We start from the raw sequence: 26,184 nt of genomic DNA, 5'->3' as shown, positions 1-26,184 counted from the left end.
AATCATGCTTTAGTCCTATTCAAATCAATGGGAGTAAAAGCAAGAGTAGGCAACACTCTGCCCTTCTGTGCAGCCCTCACAAACCCTGCTGCTGCATTTCCTGTGGCAGTGGCAAAAAACCATCTGGACTGCCGCCAAAATTTAGTGGCATGGTGATGACAAAAGGGGCCTATTTAGCTTTAAAAGAAAGTTAAATAGGCCCTTTTTGGTGGGCAGTGGGTGGCAGGGGTGCAGTCCCCAGTCTGTTCTGGGGGGCAAAATTGGCTTGCAGACCCCGCAGAAGTTCCCTACCCCAAACCAAAGTGTGACTATCTTACAGTGCTACCCTAACCTATAGATCCACTGGCTGGAGACCAGATGAGGCAGAAGTACCCCTAACAGAAAGAAGTTCCACCAGTGGAGTCAGGGGTGGCGGGGGGGGGGAAGACATCTGCCATAAAGGCCCACAATACATCTACGGAGAGCTCCATAGGCATGTATGTACTGCTGGAGGTGTTTCTGCTTGTAGTAGGCACCAAAATGGGGAATTCCAGGGGAGGGTCAGAGGCAGCTTTGGATCCATTAGATCCAAAGTTCCTTCTTTCCCTCATGCAGTCCCAAATTCAGTCCCACCTCTCCCCACCCCCTGCATTGGTTGTAATGGGGAAATTCACAACAAAGATCTGCCAAGCCTATTTTCAGAAATAACCACTCCACCTACCTCCTGTCTTGGCTGGTACAAATGGCAGATTGTACACTACTTCACTTCACTTCCCTGCCCAGCCCACCACCCCACGTTTAGGACTGCTTTGTTACTCTGGATCCAATCCACACACTTCATTGTTCCATCTTCATGACTCTACTAGAGTAGTAGTTCTAATTCCAGGTTTCACACGTACAAATGCAGACAGAGGATAGCAAATCCTGAAGCATGTTGGTGCTAGAAACGGACCAGTGAAGCATGATCAGCTATACCATGCAGCACTGTACATTTACAGTAGTGAAGAAGAATTAAAATATATTTTCAATGCTATTTTAACTAAAGTCAAGGAACAAAATAAAAAGGGGGCTCGTAAAAGATAAAATCATACATGCACATGCATGTTTGCTTTTAAAGCAATTTAGCAGGATAGAGTTTTAGTCCTTCTTGACAGGAAAGGAACTGTATAGATGAGCTTTTAAAGGTCTCTTCTTGGTCCAGGATTCAATGAAGCTAATTCTGGGTAAAGGGATATTACGATACATCAAGACTAATTTTGTAAAAGAGTGGGAATTTATACATAAAACATGTCACTGCAGTTTGGTCCAGGATATAACGCAGACTATAGATAAAAGATAAAAGTATTGTCCATTCACACTTCTACACTTTAAGCTTTGAAAATGTGGTTCTTACACTTAAAAGGATGTTTGCTCAACACAGCAAATAATACAGATAAAGTAAAATAGATATTGTCTCCAAGATTAGGACTTGCCCTGAAATAGCTTATCATACTCAGATTCCATTCTACTTATTCTAATTCTGTTCAAAAATATCCGTTCTCACAGGTACTGAAAACTAAGTTATAGTAGAACCACATCTAGCCCATCTTGAACTTGCAATTATTTGTCAATCTGACCTAATGAAGAATACAACTGACCTATTAAGGATACACCTAAATATGCTTTTTTAATGGTAGTTAGCTGTACATGTAGTGCATGCACACACAGACTCAATTTTGGACTGAACATGCTCACTTTGGAATATTTTAATTTACAAGACCCATGGGCAACTTTGAGGAATTAAGAAGTTATCCAACTATACAGGTATGAATTAAGTTCTGTTAAACACAAAATTCCAAGTTTTAATTTTTTTGCTTTCACACATTAAAAATATACAAAGTTAAGTTTTTCAAACATAGTAATAGTCAGAGATGCTACTTTGGAAACAACTACCTCAGATCTCTGATGTCATGGTTGGCTTATCAAAGAGATATAAAAATTATCAGAATATTGAGCTTTTACACTGTCAGTACGTAATGGAACTGTAATGAACAACTTACAGGTTTATGAGAAAGCATATTATAGAATATAAAAGTACAGAACTTGGAACAATTAATTAACTGAAAACACAAATTGTAGATCACAATTCAATGAATACTCTTAAAAGGAAAGGTATGGGAAATAATAGGCCTAAAATGCAGATATGGTCACAGCTTTAAAACAATTATTTCTATATGCCACATACATCCCATCCAAAAAAGTATACTTATTGTATAAAAAGAAGGAAACCTAACAATTTGCACATTTGTTTTTCCTGGGCGTTTTTTTTTAAACATGAACTTAGGTGTGTCAAATTATTTGTTTATTTCAGTATAAGTCAGAATTAAATAACAAAAGAAAAGCTCTTGGCTTTTACATATAATCAAGGAAGTAGAGAAAATTAATACAATTCTCATTACCCAAGCTGGGGAAAGAAGCAGAAAAGCTGTAAAAGAATCAGTGGAATTATTTAAAAATATCTTAATTTCTTGACTTTGTTTTGCCCATTCTGTGCGGTGCATCATTCTTATAAAGTAGCGATTAAATTCAGAAGAAATAAAAATAGCAGTAATCAGCAAGTACAAATTTAACAGCATCAGCATCAGTGACATAACGTTGCCATTAAAGCTTGGTAGACACAGCAGTAGGTTATGTGCAACCCCCTTAGTAGCCTTTCCCCCTAGCTGTATTCTCCAGTTTCTTTTAGCAATAGCTGAGGCAGGGGAAACTGAAGTGAATCATACTGATGAACAAATACTGATCCTGCGTATTGGTCTGTATTGGATGCTGTACATGAAGTACACTGAAACATATACATAAATGTATCACAAAGACTGTATTTCAGGCAGGGCTCATGTCCATGTAAGATATTCTACCAATATGGTATGCCATTAAATATGCCCAGTTAAAAGGCAAAGACTACAAGAAATACATATAATCTTTTTAATAGAGAATCAGGAATCGGGAGTTATTTTCTTACAATACTTTTTAGGAGACACCCTACATTTAAGCCAACATATTTTATGGTCTTAATAGTGTTAAACAGGGATTTTAAGGATTATTATATAGAAAGAACCCTGTTCTTGCAGGTGGAATTTCAAAGCATTATTGGACTGACCAACCCATCTATGTGATGTTATGGCAGGGGGAATTTAAGAAAAAGGTAACAACATAATGGCTGTGTTTGCACATAATGCTAAGCCATGGTTTAATGTTACAAGGCACATGCTACCGCCTCTCCACATCTCCAGCATGGCAATGAAGAGTTTGGAAGCTTTTGCTTCTGTTTTAGGCTAACTGCAGCTTGCTGTGATGCCTGAACTAAAATAAGTGGCAGTTTGTCTTAACTATGCTTAGTGGAAACAAGTCAATTCCAAACCATTATTTACAAGACTGGCTTGTTTTCATTAACCTTAGTTAACATTAATCACAATTCAGAGTTTGCATGCAACACTAAGCTGTGGTTAATCTAAAACATAAAGGAAACTTCCAATCTCTTCTTGGAAGTGGCACCAAAGGAGAAGAGAATGGGGAGCACATCAGCTGAAGGCTTGCTGTGCGTCCTCATAATGCTAAAGCATAGTTTAGTGTTATGCGTGAACCAGGCCACTGAATTATTTGAAAATGCATGCTGTTGACACCAATTTAGCTTAATGTAGGTTAGCATCTCTTGAAAAGGTAAAATCCACACTAAAGCACTTGCTCTAGTGTGCCATACAGTGAGACACACTGCCCTGTATTATCAAGTAAGCTGGCATATTTGAGAACATTTGTAAGCAGAATCTGAACCCTACTACCAAGCAATTACATGTATGATTGTAATAATGAAAACCAGCCTGAGATACACACTTGATTTGCTTACTACTATCTTAATTAACCATGTGCACACGCATGTTGCTATTGTTGTATAGAGGCACTTAAGTTTAGCAGAGTACTTCTGTTGTAAACAGTCTAATGAAGGTCTCTAAAGTCAAAGCATATGTGAATACAAAGTTGGTTTATCCAGAGCGGCTTAATGTACAAATCTTATTTTCTACTAAGACATGTAAATTTAGTACATTAGTCTCTAGTGTATTACCCAAATTAAAAAAATAAAAGAAAAAAAATACTTGGAAATAAGTTTTCAATCTCAAATTTCCCCCAAGTTTTTTCAGAATTCTAAAACTCTTATTTGTACACAATAGAATTCTAGGCTATGCAATATGAAAATTATGGAAGTACTTCTTTTAGCCTCTTTCTATATCTGGAACCAGTTAAAATCTCAACTCAAAATGTAAATGCTCTATCCAAATGTTGCAGCTGTTATGTGTGTATTAAAAGCTACCATAAACTGGAAGAGAACCAGTGTGTGACTGTAACAGGCAGTGGGTGCAATCCAGATTCATTAAAACCTATGTGAATGTTGACACTGACTTCAATAGAATACAGATTATTCCCAACAAGCCTTCTAAGTAAGTGCATTAATACAACATACAAAGAGAATATCTCAAAAATACCAAAATTAAACATTGATCTTCTTATGTACTGCAAAAGTAACACACAACAGAATGTACATACAGTAATAATTTATTCTGAAATGTTCAATTAGTTCTGTTGAGACCTCACCCATGTCTCAATAAAAGAGCAGCCATCTCACCTCAAATACCAGAATATACAACAAGTTACGGCATAGCAAAAATCCTACCTACTGTCAGTTAAAATCTAGTTCTGGTAAAATAATTTTGTTCAAGGTTTACACATACACGGATTGCCTTTTTTCTTTTTCTTTTTGCAGAGCACAAAACCAAAAGGTAATCATTACACCATAACTATCTATGCACGTTATGTGACCACAGAAATGTTAATCATTTCAGAAAATGAACCATCAGTTCTATCCATGCAGAAAAAACAGGCTTGTTCAGCAGAAACCATATTACTGTGAATTTCACAGCCACATGATTAATTATAAGGTTAGGTGGCTTCACAAATACTAAGATGGAGTATTTTAAAGTTTTTTTGCATAAATACCAATTTCTCCCTGATGTAGTTTAGTCATTTTGCTAATCTAGAAATGAGTGATACAGCAATAGTATTATTTCTTTTAATCTCTGTTCATCTTTCCTGAATCCCCCACCCCATCAAAACAATTAAAGGTATGGGATGTTAATTAAATTTATGTAAAACATACTGTACAAATATAATCGCTTTAGCAATTTTATTGCTAAATTATCAATCCAGAATCCCTCAAATATATCAGTGAAGACAAAGAATATCAAATATGGCTTCCAGAACAAGGACCTCTACAAGAATCAAAGTTATTTACAACACGAAAAAATGTATAGTTTCATTAAAAAGTTCCACATATAGCATAATACATCAGAATCTTTCATTAAACAGAAGTCACCAGGTAGGATCCAGAATGGCGCTTAGGGCTTTGAGCGCCATTTGAATCTGTGTTTTCAGTCTTTGAATCTCGTTTTTTTGTACTGTTATTTACTGGTGTTGGTATCTGTGAAGGCCGAACAGAACTATTATCCACACTGCTTTTTCTGGGGCTTGGATTATAGTTGAAAGGAGTCACTCGTGCTGCAACAGCACCACTGGGCGAACTGTGTTTGCTTGAGCTGCTGGAACTGAATGGTGTACGTTCATTAACAGTGCTTTCATTAGTCTCCGGGGCAGGGATAGGATTGCTTAGCACAGGTTTTGTTTCAGTTCCTTTCTTGTCTGCACTGTCAGCTTGAATATATGAATTCAGATGATTTTCTAACCCCATGGTGCGAACAGGGACATTTCCATTCCCTGCATTTTGTTTTCCATGAAGTTCTTTAGAATCTTTACTATTCACATTCCCTTTTTCTGAAACACTGTCAATAATGGGGGGAGTGTTTCCTGTGGGAGATTTTCCAGATCTAGGATTATTAATAGGACAGTCCTCAATCCTCACCCATACATCCTCTGTCTTGGAGACAGCAGGTGCCATCTGGTAAATTAAAGTTTTTGAATCAGCACCATTAGCAGCACCTGACGAGATATTCTGAGGTGGACTTGTCATTATCTGAGGAATTTCATTTTCCTTTATCTTTCTCCAAGTACCTTTTGTTGGTGCTTGACTATCTTTAGCTTGTTTGAGTCCAGAAAAAGAACTTACATGCTGCTTTTCATCTTCACTTTTTGCCTTTTCACTGGATTCTGAAGAAGCTGAAAGAATTGAGGAAGAGCTTCCAGTCCTTCGCCAAGTGCTTACACGAGGAAGTGATGAGGAATGTTTACTGTGCTCACGCTTCCATGTCCCTGATCTGTTAATTGGCAGTCTGGAAGGACTCTCAGAGTGAGATCGAGTTATATCATGCCGTTTTGTTGGCCTCCCATCATTGTATTCTAAAGAAGGGCTCAGGTTAGGAGGCAACTTTCGCCAACCACTAGCTTGGATGGCTGAATGAGTAGATAAAGACATGTCAGGAAGTGATGGACTTAAAACTGGGGTCTGTGTTTGGGACTGGGTGGGAGAATCTGGTCTGGAAGGAGACAAAGATTCAAATGAGGCAGACTCTTCTAATTTCCTTCTTAGAGTGGGACTTGGAGTTTCTTTAATAAAAGTTGACTGGCGCACTAGAACAGGTCTCTCTGATCTGTCAGATTCACTTCCACTAGACTTGGCTGATGACATTCTAGATAATTCAACCTTTTTGTTTGATCCACTGATACCAGAAACTTGGTTTAACCCTTTTGAGGCAGATTCACTTCTAGGAATGCCACTGGTACCTTTAGGCAACCCTGTTTGTTTTGCCACAGTTTGTTGGCTCATCTGTCTGCCTGGTGATGTGTATGCCATTCTTCCTGAACCTGAAGACTTGGTGGAAGCTGTACTTGGAGATGATGTTCTTGGCAGTTGGGAGAGTTTATTAGGTGGACTTATGCCATTTCTGCCTGGTGAAACTGAATTTCGGCCGGGAGACTGTAGAGGCCTGGTTAAAGGTTGCTGTTGTGGTCTAGAAGGTGTAGTATCTCTAGATCCTGACCTAGAAGGTCCTTTACTTGATCCACCCTGTTGAGATGGCTGCCTGGATACAGGGTTTGGCTCAGATTTCACAGATGGTTTGGTTACTCTGGGAGAACTAGTGGAACTCTGGCTTTCGTTAGGGCTTTTGGAGGCTGTACTCTTTAGTTGTGGCCCTTTTTTAGACACTGGACTTGTGCTTGAAGAGCTATTTCGAACTCCAGGAATATGAATCATTGTCCTACCTCGGGAGATTGAGGGCATATTTGTTTGCAAAGGCTGTTTCAAGTGACTTGTAAGTTCAGAATTAGAACGTGCTTTACCGGTAATCATACTTTTATACACTTTCTTTCCTCCTTTGATACCTTTATTTTCAGAGTCCACTTTCTTAGTTTCCAGTGTACCTTTCTCTCCTGGCTTAATAATTCTTGGACCCTTATTACTAGTAAAAGGTTTTTCTTCTTGGTCTGGTGTAAGATGAAAAGGTGATCCTAAGGAAATTCCAGATTTTAAGGAAAGAATTGAATCAGAGTCTGATGAAGCTTGCCTAGATAGTGATGCTGCAGCAGCAGCTTGATGCAAGCTGCTAACTATAGAATTTGCACCTTCCTGAATAGCTTTCCAGTCAAAGTTCTCTGAATCTGGTGAGAAACCATGCTCTGAATCAGGCCTTTGGATATCTTTCAGATCTAACGTCAGGTCTTCTGCCAAAATGCCTCCCATGTTTCTAGAGCTATTTTTTTCACTGTCCCCTTTTGTTCTTGAAGGCTTTTTCTTTTTAGGCATGGCAGAACTAATACATTCCTGCAAAAGATCATCTTCTGAGTCAATGCTAAGAGAACTAAGGGAACTGTTCCTTGAAAAACATACAGGAGTGTCTTCAACATGAAATGATTTAGGAGCATAGCCAGAAACTTGTGGTCTACTTGATTCTATCTGTGCATCAGACAGTTCTATTTGTTCTATAGGTTCACTTTCTTTGTTGTTGTTTTCTTGATCAATATCACTGAGAGAACTCAGAGAAGAATTACGAGAGAAACAAACAGGAGTATTTTCTATTGCAAAATTTTGTGTTTTCTCATCTGTAGCTGCACTCCTATCTGCAATATCTTTTGATGACTGAGAGAAAGGGGTCTGTTTCTGCACTGAGGGTTTCGGCTGATTTCTTCCTGTTGGAGTGTGTTTTTGGCAAGCTTGTGTTCTGCTGACTGACTGTTGGTTTGAGATCTGTTCTGTATTAGTGCTGGATTTAATTTCACTTTCCTTCCCTTTTCTCAGTTCTGCCTTTTCCCTTGAAAGATCCACATCGTCATCAAAGTCTAAAGAACTCAAGGAGTCATTTCTTGAAAAACAATATGGAGTTCCCTCAATTGGAGTGTAATGGTGGGGAGAATCAAATGCAAAACTTCCTCTGGTACGCTCTTCATTATTTGGAAGTTTATCATTAAAGTCCCTTGAGTTATTTTTAAGGTTTTGTTTCTTTGTATCTTTGTTGTCTGCATGGGTCCTTTCACTAGTAAAATTATTTTTTGGATCTGTGGCTTTTCGTAAGCGTGTTCTGTATTCATTACTTTGGGGCATGGGTTTTACTGGTGATGTTGGTTTCTTTTTCTCAACTTCCAGTTGATTTTTAGTATTTACTGGTGAGGATGTAGATGCTTGCTGGATTTGATCCATTATCTTTTTCACTCTGAAAGGCTTGTGGCTTTTCCCTTTTGGCATAGCAGAATTAATACATTCGGCAAGAATATCATCACCTTCTTCTGCTTTGTCATCATCCAACCCAACAGTAGCCCCAGTTGAATTTTTTCCCCCATGAGTATCATCAGTACTTCTGCCTTCTGTGGGAATGGTATCTCTCTTTTCAAATTCAGCTGATTCCATCCCTGTACCAGCAGTTTCTGTACTAACCAATTCGTTTGGTGGCGATTCTATTGTGAGATCACTAAGGGATGTAGCTGTTGAGAAGTTTATTGGTGTTCCCTCAACACAATAAACACGTGGCATATCATCTCCAGGTGTAAAGCTAACATGCTTTTGAGAATGTAATCTGCTCTGAGAAGGGAGAAGTTTATACACAGGCAGCTGGCTCGGTTTCCTGGCTACAGGTGGAGGTATTTTTGAAGCAGTTATCTGTGAAGGTTTTTTGGATTTACGTGACGATTTTGTTGGCATCGCAGAAATAATACATTCCTCCAATATTTCAATATCATCTTCATCTGAATCATCCAGTATATCTTTTTCAGTTTCTGTGGGCGTTTCTGTCTTCTTCTCTTGATTATCCTTTGTATCATTTGGCTGTTCAAGTTCTGCTTCATTGCCATGGTCATTTTCATGTACAGGGGGCATTATTCTCAACTCTACATCTTTTTGTATAAATGGTTCATCAAGACTCAAAGCACTTAGGCTTGATGAACAAGAAAACCCATCTGGTGTACTTTCTGTAGCAAAATGTAGCAAAGTGTCTGCATCTTGCAACACCTGCACTCTTTGAACAGCTGTATTTACAGCTGTTTGCCTTGGTCCAGATTCTCTTTTTTCAGTATTGGGTACTTTAGTTTTGGCTGCTTCTCTCTTTACTTGTGTCACTTGTGCAGGAGGTGGGGTTTTACTTCTGCTTGGTGGCATTGTTTGCCCAGGACTATCTGGAAGATCACTTGGGCTTATAATACCACTTACCATCCCACTGCAAGGCTCACTCTGAACAGAGCTAGCAATTGAACGGCTCTCAAAACTATCCAAGGAACTTACAGAGGTGCACCTACTAAACATGAGTGGGGTCTCCTGCACATAATGTTCTGGTGGGCTCTTAGGAGTCTGAGCACCACTTTTTGAAGGAGATTTGGCACCTGAAGAAAACTCAACAGCTTTATGTCTCGCTGAATCAGAAGGAGATAGACTAGAAGCCTGAAGTCTGCTTGTTTTTGTTCTAATGTGGTGAGAGGCTGATGAGGTTTCATTTACTGTGCCTGCTGCAGACAGACTCCCACTATTTTCTTTCATTCCCACTATCTTCAGAGAGTTATCAGTATCTGCTACACGTGTGGCTTGATCACGGCCCGTTTCATCTTCAGCTGATGACAAAGATGACAGAGAGCTACATCTTGAAAAACATATTGGTGTATCTTCCACACAATAGGTTTGTATTGTTTCCTGGTTGATGGAGGGTGCTTTGCAAGATGCAGGCTTCTGAGTGTGACCCGCTCTACTCTGAGCAGAATTTGGATGAAGTTGGTTATGTCTCTTGGAGCCAGCAGAAGTTGATGTATTTCCACTGCTTGATGAAATATGATCTGTTTTAGTACTCTGTACTGATGGACTCTTTGAAAAAGAAAAAGATGGCTTCTGTGCAGAAGAAGGAGCATCTGTTGAATATTTGAGACTGTAGTCAATAGGCTGATCTACATGGTGCTCCTCTTCACTGTATTTTATGCTATAATTTGTTGGATGATCTCCTTCCTCATGCTGTTCTTCCTCAGAGTAACGCTCACTATAATTGGTTGGCTTATCATCCTCGTAATCATCAACTTGACATAAGGACTGGTTCACTTTTGGATTAATTCCGTGACTGCAGCCTACTCTGTTTTGTTCTGAACTGTTGGATTCTCTTGATCTGAAAGGAGACACACATTCTGGCTGTGCAAAAGCTGACTGGTAACTCATGTGTTTATTATCACCACTCTCAGCATATACAGGATATGCTCCACTTTGACTTCTCGACTGTCTTTGCTCATTTTGCTTTATTTCCTCTTCTATTATGTGTTTTGGTCTTGCCCATCTTTCATTCTGTGATGGACTTTGCCTTCCAGAATTTAACTGCTCATCAGAATATTTCAGACTATAGTTTATTGGAGTATCGAGTTCTCCATCATTGTCATCCATATGATTAGCACTGTGTATTTTATGGGCTAAATCAGCAGGATACTGTCCATAACTGCAAAATTTACTTTCTTCATCTTCAGAATAAGATTCAATAGGCTTCATTTGTCCTCTTTTACCATACCCATCACTGCTACTGACACTGTTTAAGCTATCATTAGAAGCTCTTTTATACTCTACTTTTGCGTAAGGTACAGGACATGTCCTGTTCTCAGTCTTAGGAAAGTTGTAATTATTTGTGTGAGAATGGACAGTGGATGTTCTTCTTAAAGCATTCCTATCTTCTGACAAACAGTGCATTTCATTTAGAGATCCATTGCTTCTCTCTTCTTGTGGAATATGCATACTTGTTACTTCTTCCATTACTTTAGAAATTTGAGCTGCAGCAGTAGAAACCTGCATTCCTATTCGTTTAGAAGAGCTTCCAGAATTTTCTGTTCCTGAATGATAACTGCTTAATCCGACTGCACGCTCTCTGTCCAAGCTCCTGTCCTTTTCAGACCGAGAACCCTCTGTATTTCCTCTGCTTGAAGAAGAGGAGCCAGGCAACACTGTAGTGTTTAAATAAGGCGGAAGCACCATCATGTTACCACTATTAAAATTCTCTGACCTGCAGACTCCATCTTCATGTCGATTACCATCTAAAACATATTCACTGTAAAGATTCTGTTTATGTCTTTGCTTATTACGGTGAGATGTTTTGGGACTTAAGTTATCAATGTTGTCAAAAGTCTCAGATAAATGTTGAGCATCTAACTCCGCTTCCAGTGCTTTTTGCTTTCTGACATGAAGAGATGGCAAACTTGAACCTGGAGACATGATGTTAGCATCTTTATATTTTGCAGGTCTGTTTGCCATTAGGTTCCTTAGAGCTGCAGCACTGCCCATGGCTATCATTTTGTGCTTTGAATGTATGAGATTCTTGAGCATGCTAACTGCTCCCATATCCCATAATGCTTCCTGGTCCTTTGCATTCCGTGCAGAGAGGTTCCACAGGGTTCCACAAGCATTACTAACTATTGTCAAGCTGTGAGACTTCAAGTGATGTAACAGGGTTTGCAAGCAGCTGTTCTCTCTCAGAATTTGCCTGGAATTAAGAAGTGAACATAAAAAAACCCACTAAACATCACTTTAGCAAGATAAAAAAACCCATATAATTTATCACTGTTTATTTTCTGCTGATTATATGGTCCTTAAGCATATGAATGGTATACAGGGTTGTCAATCCATTTAAAGACATGATCCAAAGAAGTTTATTTGTGTACACAAACACTGTATGACTGTATTGAAACTGTTGCCCCCAATTAATCATCCTGGTTCTCAGGTGCCAAGTTGAGGCAGCCATTTCAATTTTAATTTAGGCATGGGCAATGAAACATTTTCAGGGGAGAGGCAATGTTTCAGAGGGAAGGAGCCACTAACCATTGCAGCAACAGAGGCAGCTTCCTGTCCTCCCTCCTCCTCCTCCTTTTTTCTTTTCAGTGGCAGCAGGAGACTCTCTCCTGCCACAACTGAAGACACTTTCAACCTTTTTCTTAAAATTAAAATATGAAGTAGGGAAGATAGGAAGCTGTCACTGTATATGCTGCCTGCTCCTCCATAACATCCCATCCCCCAAAAAACATTTCTGCCCCAGATCTCCCCCTGACAAATCATGACCCCTGTTTCAGAGATGAACCCTTTCCCCCACACCAAATCAGGGAAACCACCAATTTCAGGGAGATTTGTTACAGTCTACCTTCTGGAAGCAGCCCTTACAACTTCATGGAATGTCAGTCTGAATGGTCTTTACTACCTTTGGGGACGGCTTTTCAAAGGGTGCTGGGAGCTGTACTGCATGCATGTTTGCCTGTACCTTGCTGCCCTTTGGATTCCAACTAGGTTTCTAGCCAAAGTCTTATTTTAAATGGTTAAGTAGATAATTAACCAATTAAAATAAAGATCATAATACTTCAATACAAATAGCACTACTAAATATTAATCACTTTGTCTTCCACAGAAAATTCTTAATCCACAGTTTTTAAGAACACCGCATCATAAAGCATACTATAACATTAAGCATGACCTTGATCATACCTGCCTACTTCTTATGAACTTTCTGGGCAGGATCCAATGGAGACCTCCTGCAAGTGGCCATCACTGCCAATTCTGTTCCACAAATGGCACCCACTGCTTCCACAACTGAGATGTAGCACTTCTGGGGGCAACCCAAAACATGCAGAAACACTCCTTTCTGAAACAGGACAGGTTGGTGGTGCTCGCATAAGGGAGCTCCATCGAGCTGCCCCGTTCTAAAAACAAGTGTTTCCACTCATTTCAGGGCTTGTTCCTGGAAGCGCTAAATCTCCACTGCACTAGCGGTGGGTGCTGCTGACACAACAGAATTGGCGGGACAGGTCTCTAGCAGAATGGAAGTGGCGGTGGGCACCGCTCGCAGATGGGCAGCATTGGATACTGCCCAATATCTGCTGCACCAGCAATTTCCATAAAATGTAAAGCCTGCTACACATGTAGAACACTGAACTTGGAGACATGAACCTGCAGTAGAGGGAGATAGGACACAGGGCCGCTTCAACAGCTCTGATGAGAGACCAAATTCTTTGGGCTCCTCCTTTACCTGAACTGTTTCCATCCCTTATAAACGTTATAGCTGGTCCTTAAACGTTTCATAATTTTGAGATGTGGTGGCAGAGTTTGTTCCTCCTCCTTCCCCATCCCTTTTTCCTTCTGTGTCATGTGTTTTAGATTATAAGACAGGGCAGGAACTGTCTGGTTTTTTACTGATCTATAAGCTGCTCTGGGAGCCTTTTAGGGTGCAGGGTGGGGGGGGGAGTAAAAATGCTTTGAGATATAAATAAATAATGTAACTAAATGGGACACTTACCTGTGGTCTTCATTTGTAGCAATCAAGCTAGAGACATTACGGAGTATTCCCCCTCCACTTTCAATGATGGCTAAAGTGTTTGTTTGGCTCCGGTAAGTCAGTGTGCCAACTAAAAAGGCAAGAGCACCATCCACAGCACATATATCAGCTTTATTCTCAGTGCAATGTGCTGACAAATTCCATAAGGCACTCAATACGCTTTTTAGGGTAGATTCCTGCAGAAAGAGTAAACAAACACTGAATTACAGTTCTGGGGTGAAACTTTAAACAAATCAATATGTTTTGACACTTCATTTTAATAGCAGCTTCACTGTATAACAACACACGTACTAGGAAGTGAGCACCATTGACACAATGGGACTTGTATCTGAATAAACATGCACAGGAATGCACTGTAAGATAGTCAAAAGCGTTGCACTGAAATCTATGGAAATCAAGTTAGTCCTGAGTAACTTGTTCAACTGATTTCATTGTGGCCCAAGCATGACTAACTTAGTCTGGATCCAACTTGATGGATTTAAACATGTGGCTACTACCAAATAAAAACAGAAATCTAGTAAGTTCAGAAACTGTTTCAGTCTGCTATTAAAGGAGAAACCATGAGTAGAATCTAACCAGTTTCCCTGTGCCAATAGAAGGCTTCCATCAGCAGAACAGAAAGAGGGGGAATTTGCATCAATTCCCCCTCTTCCCTTACAGCCCTTCACACCTCCAATCTTATCCAGAGGTCCCCCAACCCTCTAGAGCTGATTTGGAATGGGGTGGGGGGAGAAAGGACAGGGTTATAGGGAGGAGGGGGAATTTCTGAAAATGGCCTCCCTCCCTGTTTTATTATTTATGTATTTATTTCATTTAAAGCATTTATAAAAAGGTAAAGGTAAAGGTGTCCCCAACCAGTCGTGTCCGACTCTAGGGTGCGGTGCTCATCCCCGTTTCTAAGCCGAAGAGCCAGCGCTGTCCGAAGACGCTTCCGTGGTCATGTGGCCAGCATGACTGAACACCAAGGTCCACGGAACGCTGTTACCTTTCCCGCCGAGGCGGTACCTATTTATCTACTTGCAATTTCTTGCTTTCGAACTGCTAGGTTGGCAGAAGCTGGGACTGAAGACGGGAGCTCACTCCGTCACGCAGCACTCGGGTCTCGAACTGCTGACCTGCCGACCTTCCAGTCTGCAGTTCAGCGTCTTAACCACTAAGCCACCGCGGCCCTATAAAGCATTTATATCCCACCCTAAATCATTAGGATCTCAGGGTGGCATACAGAAGATTTCTGTCAGTAGAGGAATACTAGTTGGGTTTCCACCTTATACTTTCATTTTTTGAACAAGGAAACAAAATAATTCTAGAAACTGGAAATTTCTGGAAATTATTTTGCAGACAGCACCTTTTTAACTTCCAAAGCACACTCCATCAATGCTTTCACACTTCCAACCTCACGTAGTGTCTTCTTACTGTTCACATCTGCTCGCCAAGACAAATTTCTCAATACACTTGCAATGACCTGAAAAATGGAATAATAAGGAAGTTTAACATGCTTTAACTTTTATACATATGCAGGTTGCTTGCCTGTAACTGAAGTTCTTTGAGTGGTCACCTGTGCATTCACACATATGGGCTCTGTGCCTGCACGGAGCCTTGTTTGAGAAAATTCTATAGCTGAGGGAAACATTTTTGGCAGGAACCCTCCTGCACTGTTCACTGTGCATGTCCCAGCAGGTTCCCGCCTGTCTCCTCAGTTCCTTAAGACCAACTAGCTGACCTCTTTACCAAGGAGAATTTCTCACTCTGGGATCAACAACAATAGTGACATCGACATGGAAGTGGGGATGGTGGGTTGTGTGAATGCACAGATGACCGCTCGAAGGACTACAGTTACAGGTAAGCAACCCACATTTCTTCTTCATGGTCTCTGTGCATCACACCTATGGACGATTTACAAGCTGACTTACCAGAGGTGGGTAGGTGTCCTATTGGAGAATGGAAAACAGAACTACTTGACCGAAGTTGCAATCCTCTCTAGCACACACACCAAGCCTGTAGTGCGAGATGAAGGTTGACAATCTTGACCATGTTGCAGCTCTGCAGATATCTAGTAGCAACATCACCCCCAAAGGCCATCGACACTGACACACTTCTAGCTGAATGTGCTCTGACAGGACCATCTAGGCATAGTCCAGTGAGTTCATAGGCTAGACTGATGGCATGTATAATCCAAGCCACAAGATGCTGTGAGGAGACCTGAAGACCTTTCTTAGGTCCCTCGTAACGAACAGAAAGTCTTTGTAATTTTCGAAATGGCTCAGTTCTTGCTTTATAGAATGCAAGTGCTCGACGCACATCCAAAGTATGAAGAGTAGTCTCCAACTGGGACGATGGGGAAGGAAAGAAAGTAGGTAGGATGATATCCTGGTTCATATGAAAACCCAATATAACTTTAGGTAAAAGAATAGCTGTATCTAGGGAAGAACTGCCTTATTCCTATGGAAAATAAGGTATGGAGAATCTGTCCTTAATGCACAAAGTTCACTAGTCTTCTGTGCTGTGGTAATGGCAATTAAAAATGCCACTTTCCAAGAAAACAGTCTCAAATCAAGTTTGGCTAAACGTTCACATTGTTTGGAAGTTAACATCTTTAAAACAACAGATAAACTCCACTGTGGCACAAAACTCTTAATTGGAGGTGCTAAATTCTTAAGGCCCCTCAAAAGCAGACAAAGAACAGGGTGTGCAAACGTGGAAAAACCCTCAATAGGTAGATGAAAGACCGTAATAGACACCAAGTACACTCTAATTGAAGCTAGTTTAAGTCCTCTATCAAAGAGGATATGCAGAAAGGTAAGTATAGTCTCTAAGGGAGCAGAGTATGGGTCAATGCCTTTCAAAGCTACAAACTGAGAAAACGCCTCCCATTTGTCCCTATGAGAGAGTCTTGTATTCAGCTTCTGAGTCGCCTGCACTTTCCCTGAAAAAGAAGCTACTGTGGATGAAGTCTCCAGGCGGAAAGTTGGTGTGTGTGCAGATCAGGATGATGAACGCAGTTGTTGTCCACTGTCAGCAAGGACAGTATCGACGGCAGTCTCATGTAGTCTCCTTCTGACTGTTTGATCAGGGGAGCAGATCACAGTTGCCTGGGCCACCATGGTGCTATTGGGATGAAGTGTTTGGTCCCTCTGCATCTTTTGCAAGGCCCTCGCTATCAGAGGGAATGATAGAAATAAATAAAACAGACTTCCCAAGCAACGAAGCTGAAAGGCATCCCTGAGCGACCCCTTGCCCAGTCCTCCTCTGAAGCAGTAGTTGCGACAAATTGCATTCCAAGCAGTCATGAACGGATCTATTGTTGGTGCGCCCCATTTGGCGGAAGATGAGACTGAGGGATGAACTCGCCATCTGCCTCTTGTGATACTTGGGGAGTTCGACTCAAAAGAGTCTGCTAAAAGATTGTCCTTGCCTGGTATATGAAGGGCTGTGAGGGTGATGTTTCTTGCAAGAGCCCAATCCAGCAAGTCGATTGTCATTTCCACCAATGTGCTTGACCGGGTACCCCCTTGCTTGTTCAAGTGCCAAAGCATTGCTGCACTGTTGGTTAGCACTTGAATATGCCCGTGTGTGAGCTGCGTCTCGAAAGAGTGAAGGGCCTTTTTCACAGCCAGCAATTCCAAGGCACTGGTGTGTAAACATCTTTTGATGTCGTGCCAAACACCACGAGTCTGTAGATGCACAATGAACATCCCATCCTAGATGAGAAGCATCAGTCACCAACACATGTGTTGGCATCAGTTGTGAAAAAGGCATGCCTTGAATCAGATTGCACGGTTGCATCCACCACACCAAACTGTCTGCAATCATCCCTGGCACTGTCAACCTGATGCAATAGGCATTGCTGGTTGGATTGAACGACCTTAGCAACCAACCCTGCAGGCATCTTATTTGGAGTCTTGCATAGGCAGCCACATACACTGTTGATGCCATCAAGCCAAGAAGCCACTGAATATTGAATGCCATTGTCAAATGATCTCTAAAGAGTTCCATGGCTAATTCTACAAGAGTATGCAATCTGTCAGGAGGAAGATAAGCTCTCGCTGTCACAGAATCCAGAATTGCCCCAATAAACGGTATTCTCCGAGTGGATTCGAGGCGCGACTTGTCCTCACTGATTATGAGACTCAGTGAAGTGAGATTTCCTATCAATGAGACAGCCAAGAAAAGAAGGTGCTGGGATCATGCCACAACTAACCAATCGTCTAAGTATGGATATACCTCAATACCTTGAGTGCGATCCAGGTATGCACAAACCATATGAGATTTCGGAGATCCAGAATAGGTCGAAGTCCTCTATCTCTCTTTGGTACTGTGAAGTAGCAGGGAAAAAACCATCCGTTGTCCTGTACGGAACAACCCTTCGAATAGCATCCTCCCCGAGAAGGGTTTCCGTCTCCTCTCACAGAACTTTCGATGGTGCAGTGACTTTCACAATACCGAGATGAGGGAGGACTTCGAATTCTATTTGGTATCCAAACTGGACGATGTCAAGAACCCAGGGATCGGAAGTTATCAACCAAGCAGATAGAAAATGGGAAAGGAGGGAAACCAGACTTTGGAAACATGGAATTGGGAGGAGTTTGATGAAGAGTCAGGTCACAGTCTCTGTTCAGAAGTTGTCCCCTTAGAGTGAGAGGGGCGAAAACAATTTGTCTGCTGTTGCTTTCTCTGTGACTGATTCTGAAACCTAGGAATTTGATCCTGATATTGACGTTGCTGGTAGAAAGCTTGTTGTTGATACCCTTTTCTATGTTGATACAGCATGTACTGACCCTGTTGCAATATCCCCCTCTTTTTGCTGTATTTTTCGCCTTCTGTCAGGAGTCCATAGCCTCATCAGTTTTAACATTAAAGTGGCCCTCCCCATCAAATGGGTGATCCTCGATACAGGATCGTGCTTCTGGGGTTAAACCTGCTGACCTAAGCCAAGCAGGTCTCCTCTCTCGATGATCCAGGACCTCGGAAAAATAAGAAAGATCAACAAAGAGCTAACTAAACTATCGGGGGGGGGGGGGTTAGAAAAGAAAAGGAAGGAGAAGAAAAAGCTAACTACCTCAGCACCATTAACTAATTTCTAACAAGACAAACTTCCCGAAGAAGCATCTTCTCAGAAAGGCGGTCCAAAGACAACTGAGGAGACAGGCAGGAACCCGCTGGGACATGTGCAGTGGACGGTGTGGAAGGGTTCCTGCCAAAAATGTTTCCTTCAGCTATAGATTTAGGGGCAGTGAGGGCGGCCAAAAAAAATCATCTTTCTGCTTCTATTGAAGCTACCTGCTGCCCAGCAGAGCTGTTCAGAGTCGTCCGGGGGCTATTACATGCCGGCCCTAAGGACACTGTACACCCCTCTGAGGCCAGCTGTAATGCATTTGCTAGGCACTTCCAATGCTAGGCACTGGGCCGCAGTGGCTTAGTGGTTAAGACGCTGAACTGCAAACTGGAAGGTCGGCAGGTCAGCAGTTCGAGACCCGAGTGCTGCATGACAGAGTGAGCTCCTGTCTTCAGCCCCAGCTTCTGCCAACCTAGCAGTTCGAAAGCAAGAAATTGCAAGTAGATAAATAGGTACCGCCTTGGCGGGAAAGGTAACAGCATTCCGTGCACCTTGGTGTTCAGTCATGCCGGCCACATGACCACGGAAGCGTCTTCGGACAGCGCTGGCTCTTCGGCTTAGAAACGGGGATGAGCACCGCACCCTAGAGTCGGACACGACTGGTTGGGGACACCTTTTAGGCACTTCCAGGATAAGATCTCTTGCATCCGCTGGGACTTAGACTCCAGTATTATAACAGGTGAATCTGGTGAGGTATCCAGAGCACAGCCTTGTCCTGTTCTTCTGGATGAGTTTCAATTGGTACATCTCAAGGATGTTGACAAGGTGCTTGAACAGGTTCGTGCAACCACTTCCGTACTGGATCCTTGCCCCTCTTGGCTTATAAAAACTGGCAGGGAAGGAACAGCTGGCTGAGCCAGGGAAGTGATTAATGCTCCTTGCAAGAGGGAGTGTCCTGGGCCGCCTCAAAGAGGCGGTGGTGAGACCACTCCTCTGAACCTGGAAAATCTTAGTAATTTTACAACATTGGCAAATGTTCCTTTCCTGGGCAAGGTTCTTGAGTGGGTGGTTGCCAGCCAGCTCCAGGTTGTCTTGGATGAGGCCGATTACCTAGATCCATTTCAGTCAGTGTTCAGGCCAGGTTTTGGCACAGAAACAGACTTGGTCGTCCTATATGATGACCTATGTCTGGAGACAGACAGGGAGTGTGACCTTGTTGATTCTCCCTGATCTCTCAGTGGCTTTTTATACCATTGACCATGGTATCCTTCTGAGATGATTGTCTGAGCTGGGAGTGCGAGGCACTGCATTGCAGTGGTTTCGCTCCTACTTGGACGGTCAGCTCCAGAAGGTGGTGCTTGGGGAATATTGCTTGGCCCCGTGGATTCTCCAGTATGGGGTTCCACAGGGGTCAGTTTTGTCCCCCATGCTATTTAACATCTCCATGAAACCGCTGAGTGCAGTCATCCAGAGCTTTGGAGTGCATTGTCATCAGTACGCTGATGACACGCAGCTCTATTTCTCCTTTTCATCTTCTTCACGTGAGGCTGTGGATGTGCTAAATTGGTGCTTGGCTGCATCAATGGACTGGATGAGGGCTAATAAACTGAAACTCAATCCAGACAAGACTGAGATGCTGTTGGTGGGTGGTTCTTCTGACTGGATGGAGGGTGCTCAACCAGTTCTGGATGGGGTTGCACTCCCCCTGAAGGAGCAGGTTTGTAGCTCCTTGAACCATCTTTGTCACTTGAAGCTCAGGTGGCCTCAGTGGCACGGAGTGCATTCTACCAACTTCAGTTGGTGACCCAGCTACGCCCCAATCTGGACAGAGATAGTCTGGCTTCAGTTCTCTATGCTCTGGTAACCTCCAAGTTAGATTACTACAATGCACTCAACGTTGGGCTGCCTTTGAAGATGGTTCAGAAGCTGCAGCTTGTGCAAAATGCGGCGGCCAGATTGATAACGGGGGCCAGAAGGTCCGGACATATAAGGCCGGCTCTGGCCCACTTGCACTGGCTGCCTGTATGTTTCTGAGCCCGATTCAAGGTGCTGGTTTTAACCTATAAAGCCTTACATGGCTTGGGACCACAATACCTGACGGAGCGCCTCTCCCGACACAAACCTACCTGTACACTGAACTCAACATCTAAGGCCCTCGTCCAGCTGCCTACTCCAAGGGAAGCTCAGAAGATGGCAACAAGGGAGAGAGCCTTCTCGGTGCTGTCCCCCAGATTATGGAATGATCTCCCCGATGAGGCTCTCCTGGTGCCAACATTGTTATCTTTTCAGCGCCAGGTTAAGACCTTTCTCTTCTCTCAGGTGTTTGGCAGCATATGATAAGTTTTAATTGATCCTGGAATGGCTTATGGTTATGGCTGTTTGCTTTGAGACTGCTTGTTTGAAGTTGTTTTAGATAAACATTCTTTTGTGTATATTGTCTTTTTGTGTGTTTTTTATGTAATTGGCTTTTAAAATCTGTATACTGTATTTTTAATGTTTTTAATCTTTGTAAACCACCCAGACAGCTTTGACTATTGGGCGGTGTAGAAATGTAATAAATAAATAAATAAATATGTTTCCTGAATGAGACTCCATGCAGGCACAGAGCCCATATGTGTGATGCACAGAAACCACAAAGGAGAACTTACCTGCCCTTTGATACTTGCTGAACACCAGGCAACAATTTAGGATGTCTCATTTCCTCATATATCCAATATAAGCTATTTCATGTACTGGATTCTTAAATTTTTAATTTAATGCTTGAGAGTTGAGTCAGAAGTCCAAGGGTTCATTTCAAATTTTGTTTTAATATTAGTTCCACAGGTGAAAATACTATACTGCTGACTACCATCTTGGGGATTTATTTATGAGGCTTCTATGTATTTGTGGTAAAATTACATAGTTTCTTTATGCTTTATACTCTTCACCCGAAAAAAGAAAGTATTTGTAATTGCCTATTTGTAAGTTCGAATTGTGACTGTGTGTGTTTTTTGTGGGGAGGTATACATTTAAATAATGATGCAATTTTTATGTAAAATATTAATTCAATTTGGCAGGTAATATCAGACCCAAATCCAGACAGACTACCCATAAACATTCATGGTGAGAAACCAAGACAAGACATCGCATCTGAACAGTTCATTGTTAACAAATGAGAATGTACATGTTTTAAAATGAAATTAAAGCAGCAAATCTGGGACTGTCAGACTTTGTGAATCAGCTGATAGTCAGCCAGAAATCCATCCACCTTTCAAAATGCAAATGTTCCTAATACAATCCTGTAAAATCAAGGGGCAAATTAACTGGATAAAATGCTTGGGCTTTTCCTAATCTTAACATTAAAAGTGGTATAATTCTACTAAGGTGTCCCTGATCAAGTTTCTCTGATCAAAAGAAGTGAAACACTAGTTTATGCCACCAGAGAGAGATTCAGGTAAGAATGTATTAGTGAATGTGTAGCTAACTGGATTTGATTTTGAAGCTTCTGAAAGAACATACAGACTGTTAAGAAAACAGAAAAACTTTAGAGAAATGAAGAAGGTGTGTGAAAATAAATGGTGTGCAAACAAGTGTGAAAAAAGTAACACACAGTAGCAGACATCTTCCAATAATAAATAAGGGTTACCTGCTGCAAATCTTCACTTTCAGATTTTAACTGGGCTACAAGAGCTCTCATGCAACCCTTCATAGAACACAATGTGGCCTGTTTAAAAAGAGAGAGATTATATGAAACAAAATATTAAACAGGATTATGATGACAGGTGATCACAAGTTGATTTCTTTAATGGTACAATTAAATATATAAAAAACAGGACATTTATTATTTCTATCCCCTCCCCCCTTTCTGCACTAAGTGCGCTCAAGGTAGCTCACAACAACAAAGCTAAAACAATTACACAATAATATACATGGTAAAACAAAATAATAAGCAACAGTCTAAAACATTCATAAAAGAGACTGAGTTAGTCAAATGCACGTTGGAATAAAACTGTCCTCACGGCATGTCAAAAGAACCTCTCTAGGCAAACTGTTCCGTAGTCTGGACATCACAGCTGAGAAGGCCGGGGCTCTCATGCATACCCACCGCACCTTAGATGGCAAGAATACACTGAAGGCCTTCTACAGTGGAACGGGGGTCTTTAGTGGGTTTATATGGGATGAGGCCATTCCAGATACACGACTGTCCCAGGCTGTTTAAGGTTTGTTTGTTTTTTTATTGCATTTATACCCCACCTTTTTTCCTCTTGCAAGGAACCCAAGGTGGCTTACATTATCCTCCTCCTCTCTGTTTCATCCTCACAACAACAACCCTGTGAGGTGGGTTGGGCTGAGAGTCTGTGACTGGCCCAAAGTCACCCAGTGAGCTTCCATGGCCGAGTGGGGACTAGAACCCGGAACAAATTGGTAGCCAGTGTAATTGGTACCATATCAGAATGATATGCTCCAATCTCCTTGCTGCTGCCAAAACTCTGGTGGCTGACTTTTGGACCAGCGGAAGTTTCTGAACTATTTTCAAAATAGCCCCACATACAGTACAGTATAGTCAGTAGTACAACCTGTAGGTGAGTAGGGCATAAACTACTGTTGCCAAGTCTAACTTCTTCAGGTAAGAACTCAGCTGGCTTACCAGACCGAGTTAGTAAAAGGTGCTTTTGACCTTTGGACATCCAGAAGCAGCACTGGAACCAGGAGCCCCCCAAGCTGGCTCAAGTTCTGTATCAGTGATGTTTTTCTATTTACCAACTAGGTGTTTGGCAATCACACTTGAAGACTCAGTGGGTTCAGAGGAGGGAACAGAAAGTGAGATAGCACACACTTGGCTATCTCACCTTCCCCTTATCTGGCTTGTCCCTCTCCCATTGCCATACCTTTCCCTGCTCAAGACCAACCCAACAGTGGCACCCAACCCCTTCCATTACCCTGGCCCCAAGACACACATCCGCATACCACCAACCAAAAAGGCCTCTTACGGACCTGTAGCAGCAGCTTTATATAAAACATGCACATGCCAAGAAAGACTGAAATCCTCAAATAGCAGCAGTCTCAAGAATTGCGCTAAGGTGGAGGTACAAAAATGTGTTAAAATAATTCACGAGCTACATAAAAGTGTTAAAAACAACAAGAAGGAAACTCTAAAATGTCCACCAACAATATTCAGTACAGATAATAGTCTAATATCATATAAAGCGCATTTAGGGCACCCATCTCCAAAACCAACTACGTGGTTTTCAGACAAAAAATTCCAATCCATCAGACAGCCTTATTTAATTTCTAGGATACCTGGTTTTCCATCTCTCATCTGGGACTATCCAAACACTTTCTTGCCATTTCCTCACTCCCCAAAACCAAGAGTATCACAGATAATCATCTGTGATACTCTTGGTTTTGGGGAGCTGGAAATCACCCAGCTGGAAATGGGGTGACAGCAGCAGTGCAACATCTATACAAGTAGCACCCAAAAGGTGAACCCCCTCTCCAGTCACCCCTGCTGCTGAAGTCCCAATGCCTGCATCGGGCTAAGGGAAAATCCTCTTCCCCCAGAAACGTTCTTAGAGGAGAGAGGAGTCCCAGTGGCTGGAGGTCAGCATCAGTTGGATGTTGGGTTTTCTCACCCAGGCAGATGTTCATAGCAGCAGCTCCTCCAGCTCCTCTTGGTAGTGGCAGCTAGGAGGAGGAGCAGGAAGCTATACAAAAAAAAAATCAAAGAATATATTCCTGCTCCTCAGTTCTTCCAGCTTCTATTCTGCTGCTGCTGCTGCTGCTGACAGTGCTGTACTGGGACTGTATCTAGCACGGGGAAGTCCCCTCTGCCCCAGAAATGGCTGTTGGGATGGAGTTCCAGCAGCTGGATTTCAACATCTGTTGGAGGTGGAAATCTCCTCACTCAGGCCGATGTTTATGATGCCTCTTCCCTCTGGCTTCTTGAGGCAGCTATAGGAGGGGAAGGAAGCTAAATGCAAAAAAAAAAAGCTCTCACTGTTCCTCATTTCTTCCAATTACTGCTCCACTCCACTATTACTTCTGCGGCCAGTGTGGCAACTCAGATGACACAAAACTCAGATACCAACCATTGTTCAGGTGGTCAACTCTAGTAGACTTAAGCTATCAAGAAACAATCCTTATAATTGCAAACAATAATACTATGCTGTGTCAAAAATAATAATTCAAAGAGGCTACTTGAACCACACTTTTTTGCTCCATACCCAGTTGTATCATGGTAGTTTAACATTAATGTCAGCAGCCTTTTATATGTAGGATAGTCCAAATTCCAGACTCTTAATAGTCAAAGTATTAAGCAAGAAAAAACATGTTAAATAACCTACCTTATTGGCTACATCTCCAAAAGTTAAATTCGTCAGAGCCATTCCAGCATACCGCCTTAATGTGACACTATAGTGGTCGTTAGTAAGCCCATACATCTCACAGTCCACCTGCAGCAATTCCGCAATGGCCTGCAATCCCCCTATAAAAATAGTTGAAATGACTGTTATAAATAATTATTTTCCTAAGCCAATGTTAATTCTCCAAAATCCCAAAGCAAGAGAGTAATTATAAAACATCTATCCAAACAGAAACTGAGAAGTGGTCTTAAAGACCAAGGGGCATTTCAAGACAGGGTATTAAGAATCCAAGGGAGAAGAAAGCAAACCAACCTGGTTCAAATCAAACAAAACCTTCCATCTATACATATTGCATCATCCGGATTAGAGTAAGAAATACTCTAAGCATTCACAGCTGCAATATTTTTCTTATATCTTATACTCAAATCATGTCACAGGTGAACAGAGTTCAATGAAAAGAACCGTATGTGTGTAGCACCACTGCTGTTTTTTCCTGCACATATACAAATTTGTGGCCTTAAGACAGAGGGATCAGGAGTCAAGATGCCTACCTCAATATATGCTCTAAAATCAGGAGCTACAAAACTCTTCATAAAGTCAAAATGGCAGTATGGAGAGCTAAATGACTTATGGCATGTACACAAAATCACACCCTTTTACTCTAGGGCAGCCTTCCCCAACCTGGTGCCTTCCAAATTCCTTGAATATGTTGGATTCCCCTGGCTGATGGGTGGGAGTTGTAGTCCAACACATATGGAGCACAACAGGTTGAGGAAGACTGCTCTAGCACACTTACATGGGAGTACATGCCACTGAACACGGTGGGCCTTAAGACTAAGTATGCACAGGACTGTGCTACCTGTTAGCTAATCTGGAATCACAATGATTCACAATATTATTAAAAACCATAATCAACCATGCACTGAAAATGTGAGGAAAATCCAAACATTTTAGCATCCTGAGTGTGAATACCATCATGTTGTTAAAGTGATCTTGAGTATGTACACAAATA

At 41.8% G+C, this 26,184-nt stretch overlaps 1 protein-coding gene across 4 annotated transcripts in view; it reads right to left on the bottom strand.

Annotated features, from left to right (window-relative positions):
- Positions 1-1,794: 1,794 nt before the first annotated feature.
- The window catches only part of APC (APC regulator of Wnt signaling pathway), a 115,071-nt gene continuing 90,681 nt past the window's right edge, over positions 1,795-26,184 (bottom strand). For all 4 annotated transcript variants that reach the window (XM_084833870.1, XM_084833872.1, XM_084833873.1 and 1 more), the window contains 5 exons: positions 25,155-25,294; positions 22,457-22,534; positions 15,124-15,240; positions 13,740-13,954; positions 1,795-11,942 (listed from right to left, as the gene is read on the bottom strand). In XM_084833870.1, the coding sequence (XP_084689996.1) occupies positions 5,366-11,942; positions 13,740-13,954; positions 15,124-15,240; positions 22,457-22,534; positions 25,155-25,294 (7,127 nt within the window). In that variant the 3' untranslated portion in view covers positions 1,795-5,365. The remainder of the gene's footprint in view (positions 11,943-13,739; positions 13,955-15,123; positions 15,241-22,456; positions 22,535-25,154; positions 25,295-26,184) is intronic.

Source organism: Heloderma suspectum, chromosome 2, assembly GCF_057233095.1.
Source record: "Heloderma suspectum isolate Gila_16-S chromosome 2, 16-S_ref, whole genome shotgun sequence".
Lineage (NCBI taxonomy): Eukaryota > Metazoa > Chordata > Lepidosauria > Squamata > Helodermatidae > Heloderma > Heloderma suspectum.
This window is presented reverse-complemented; position numbering and strand designations above follow the sequence as displayed.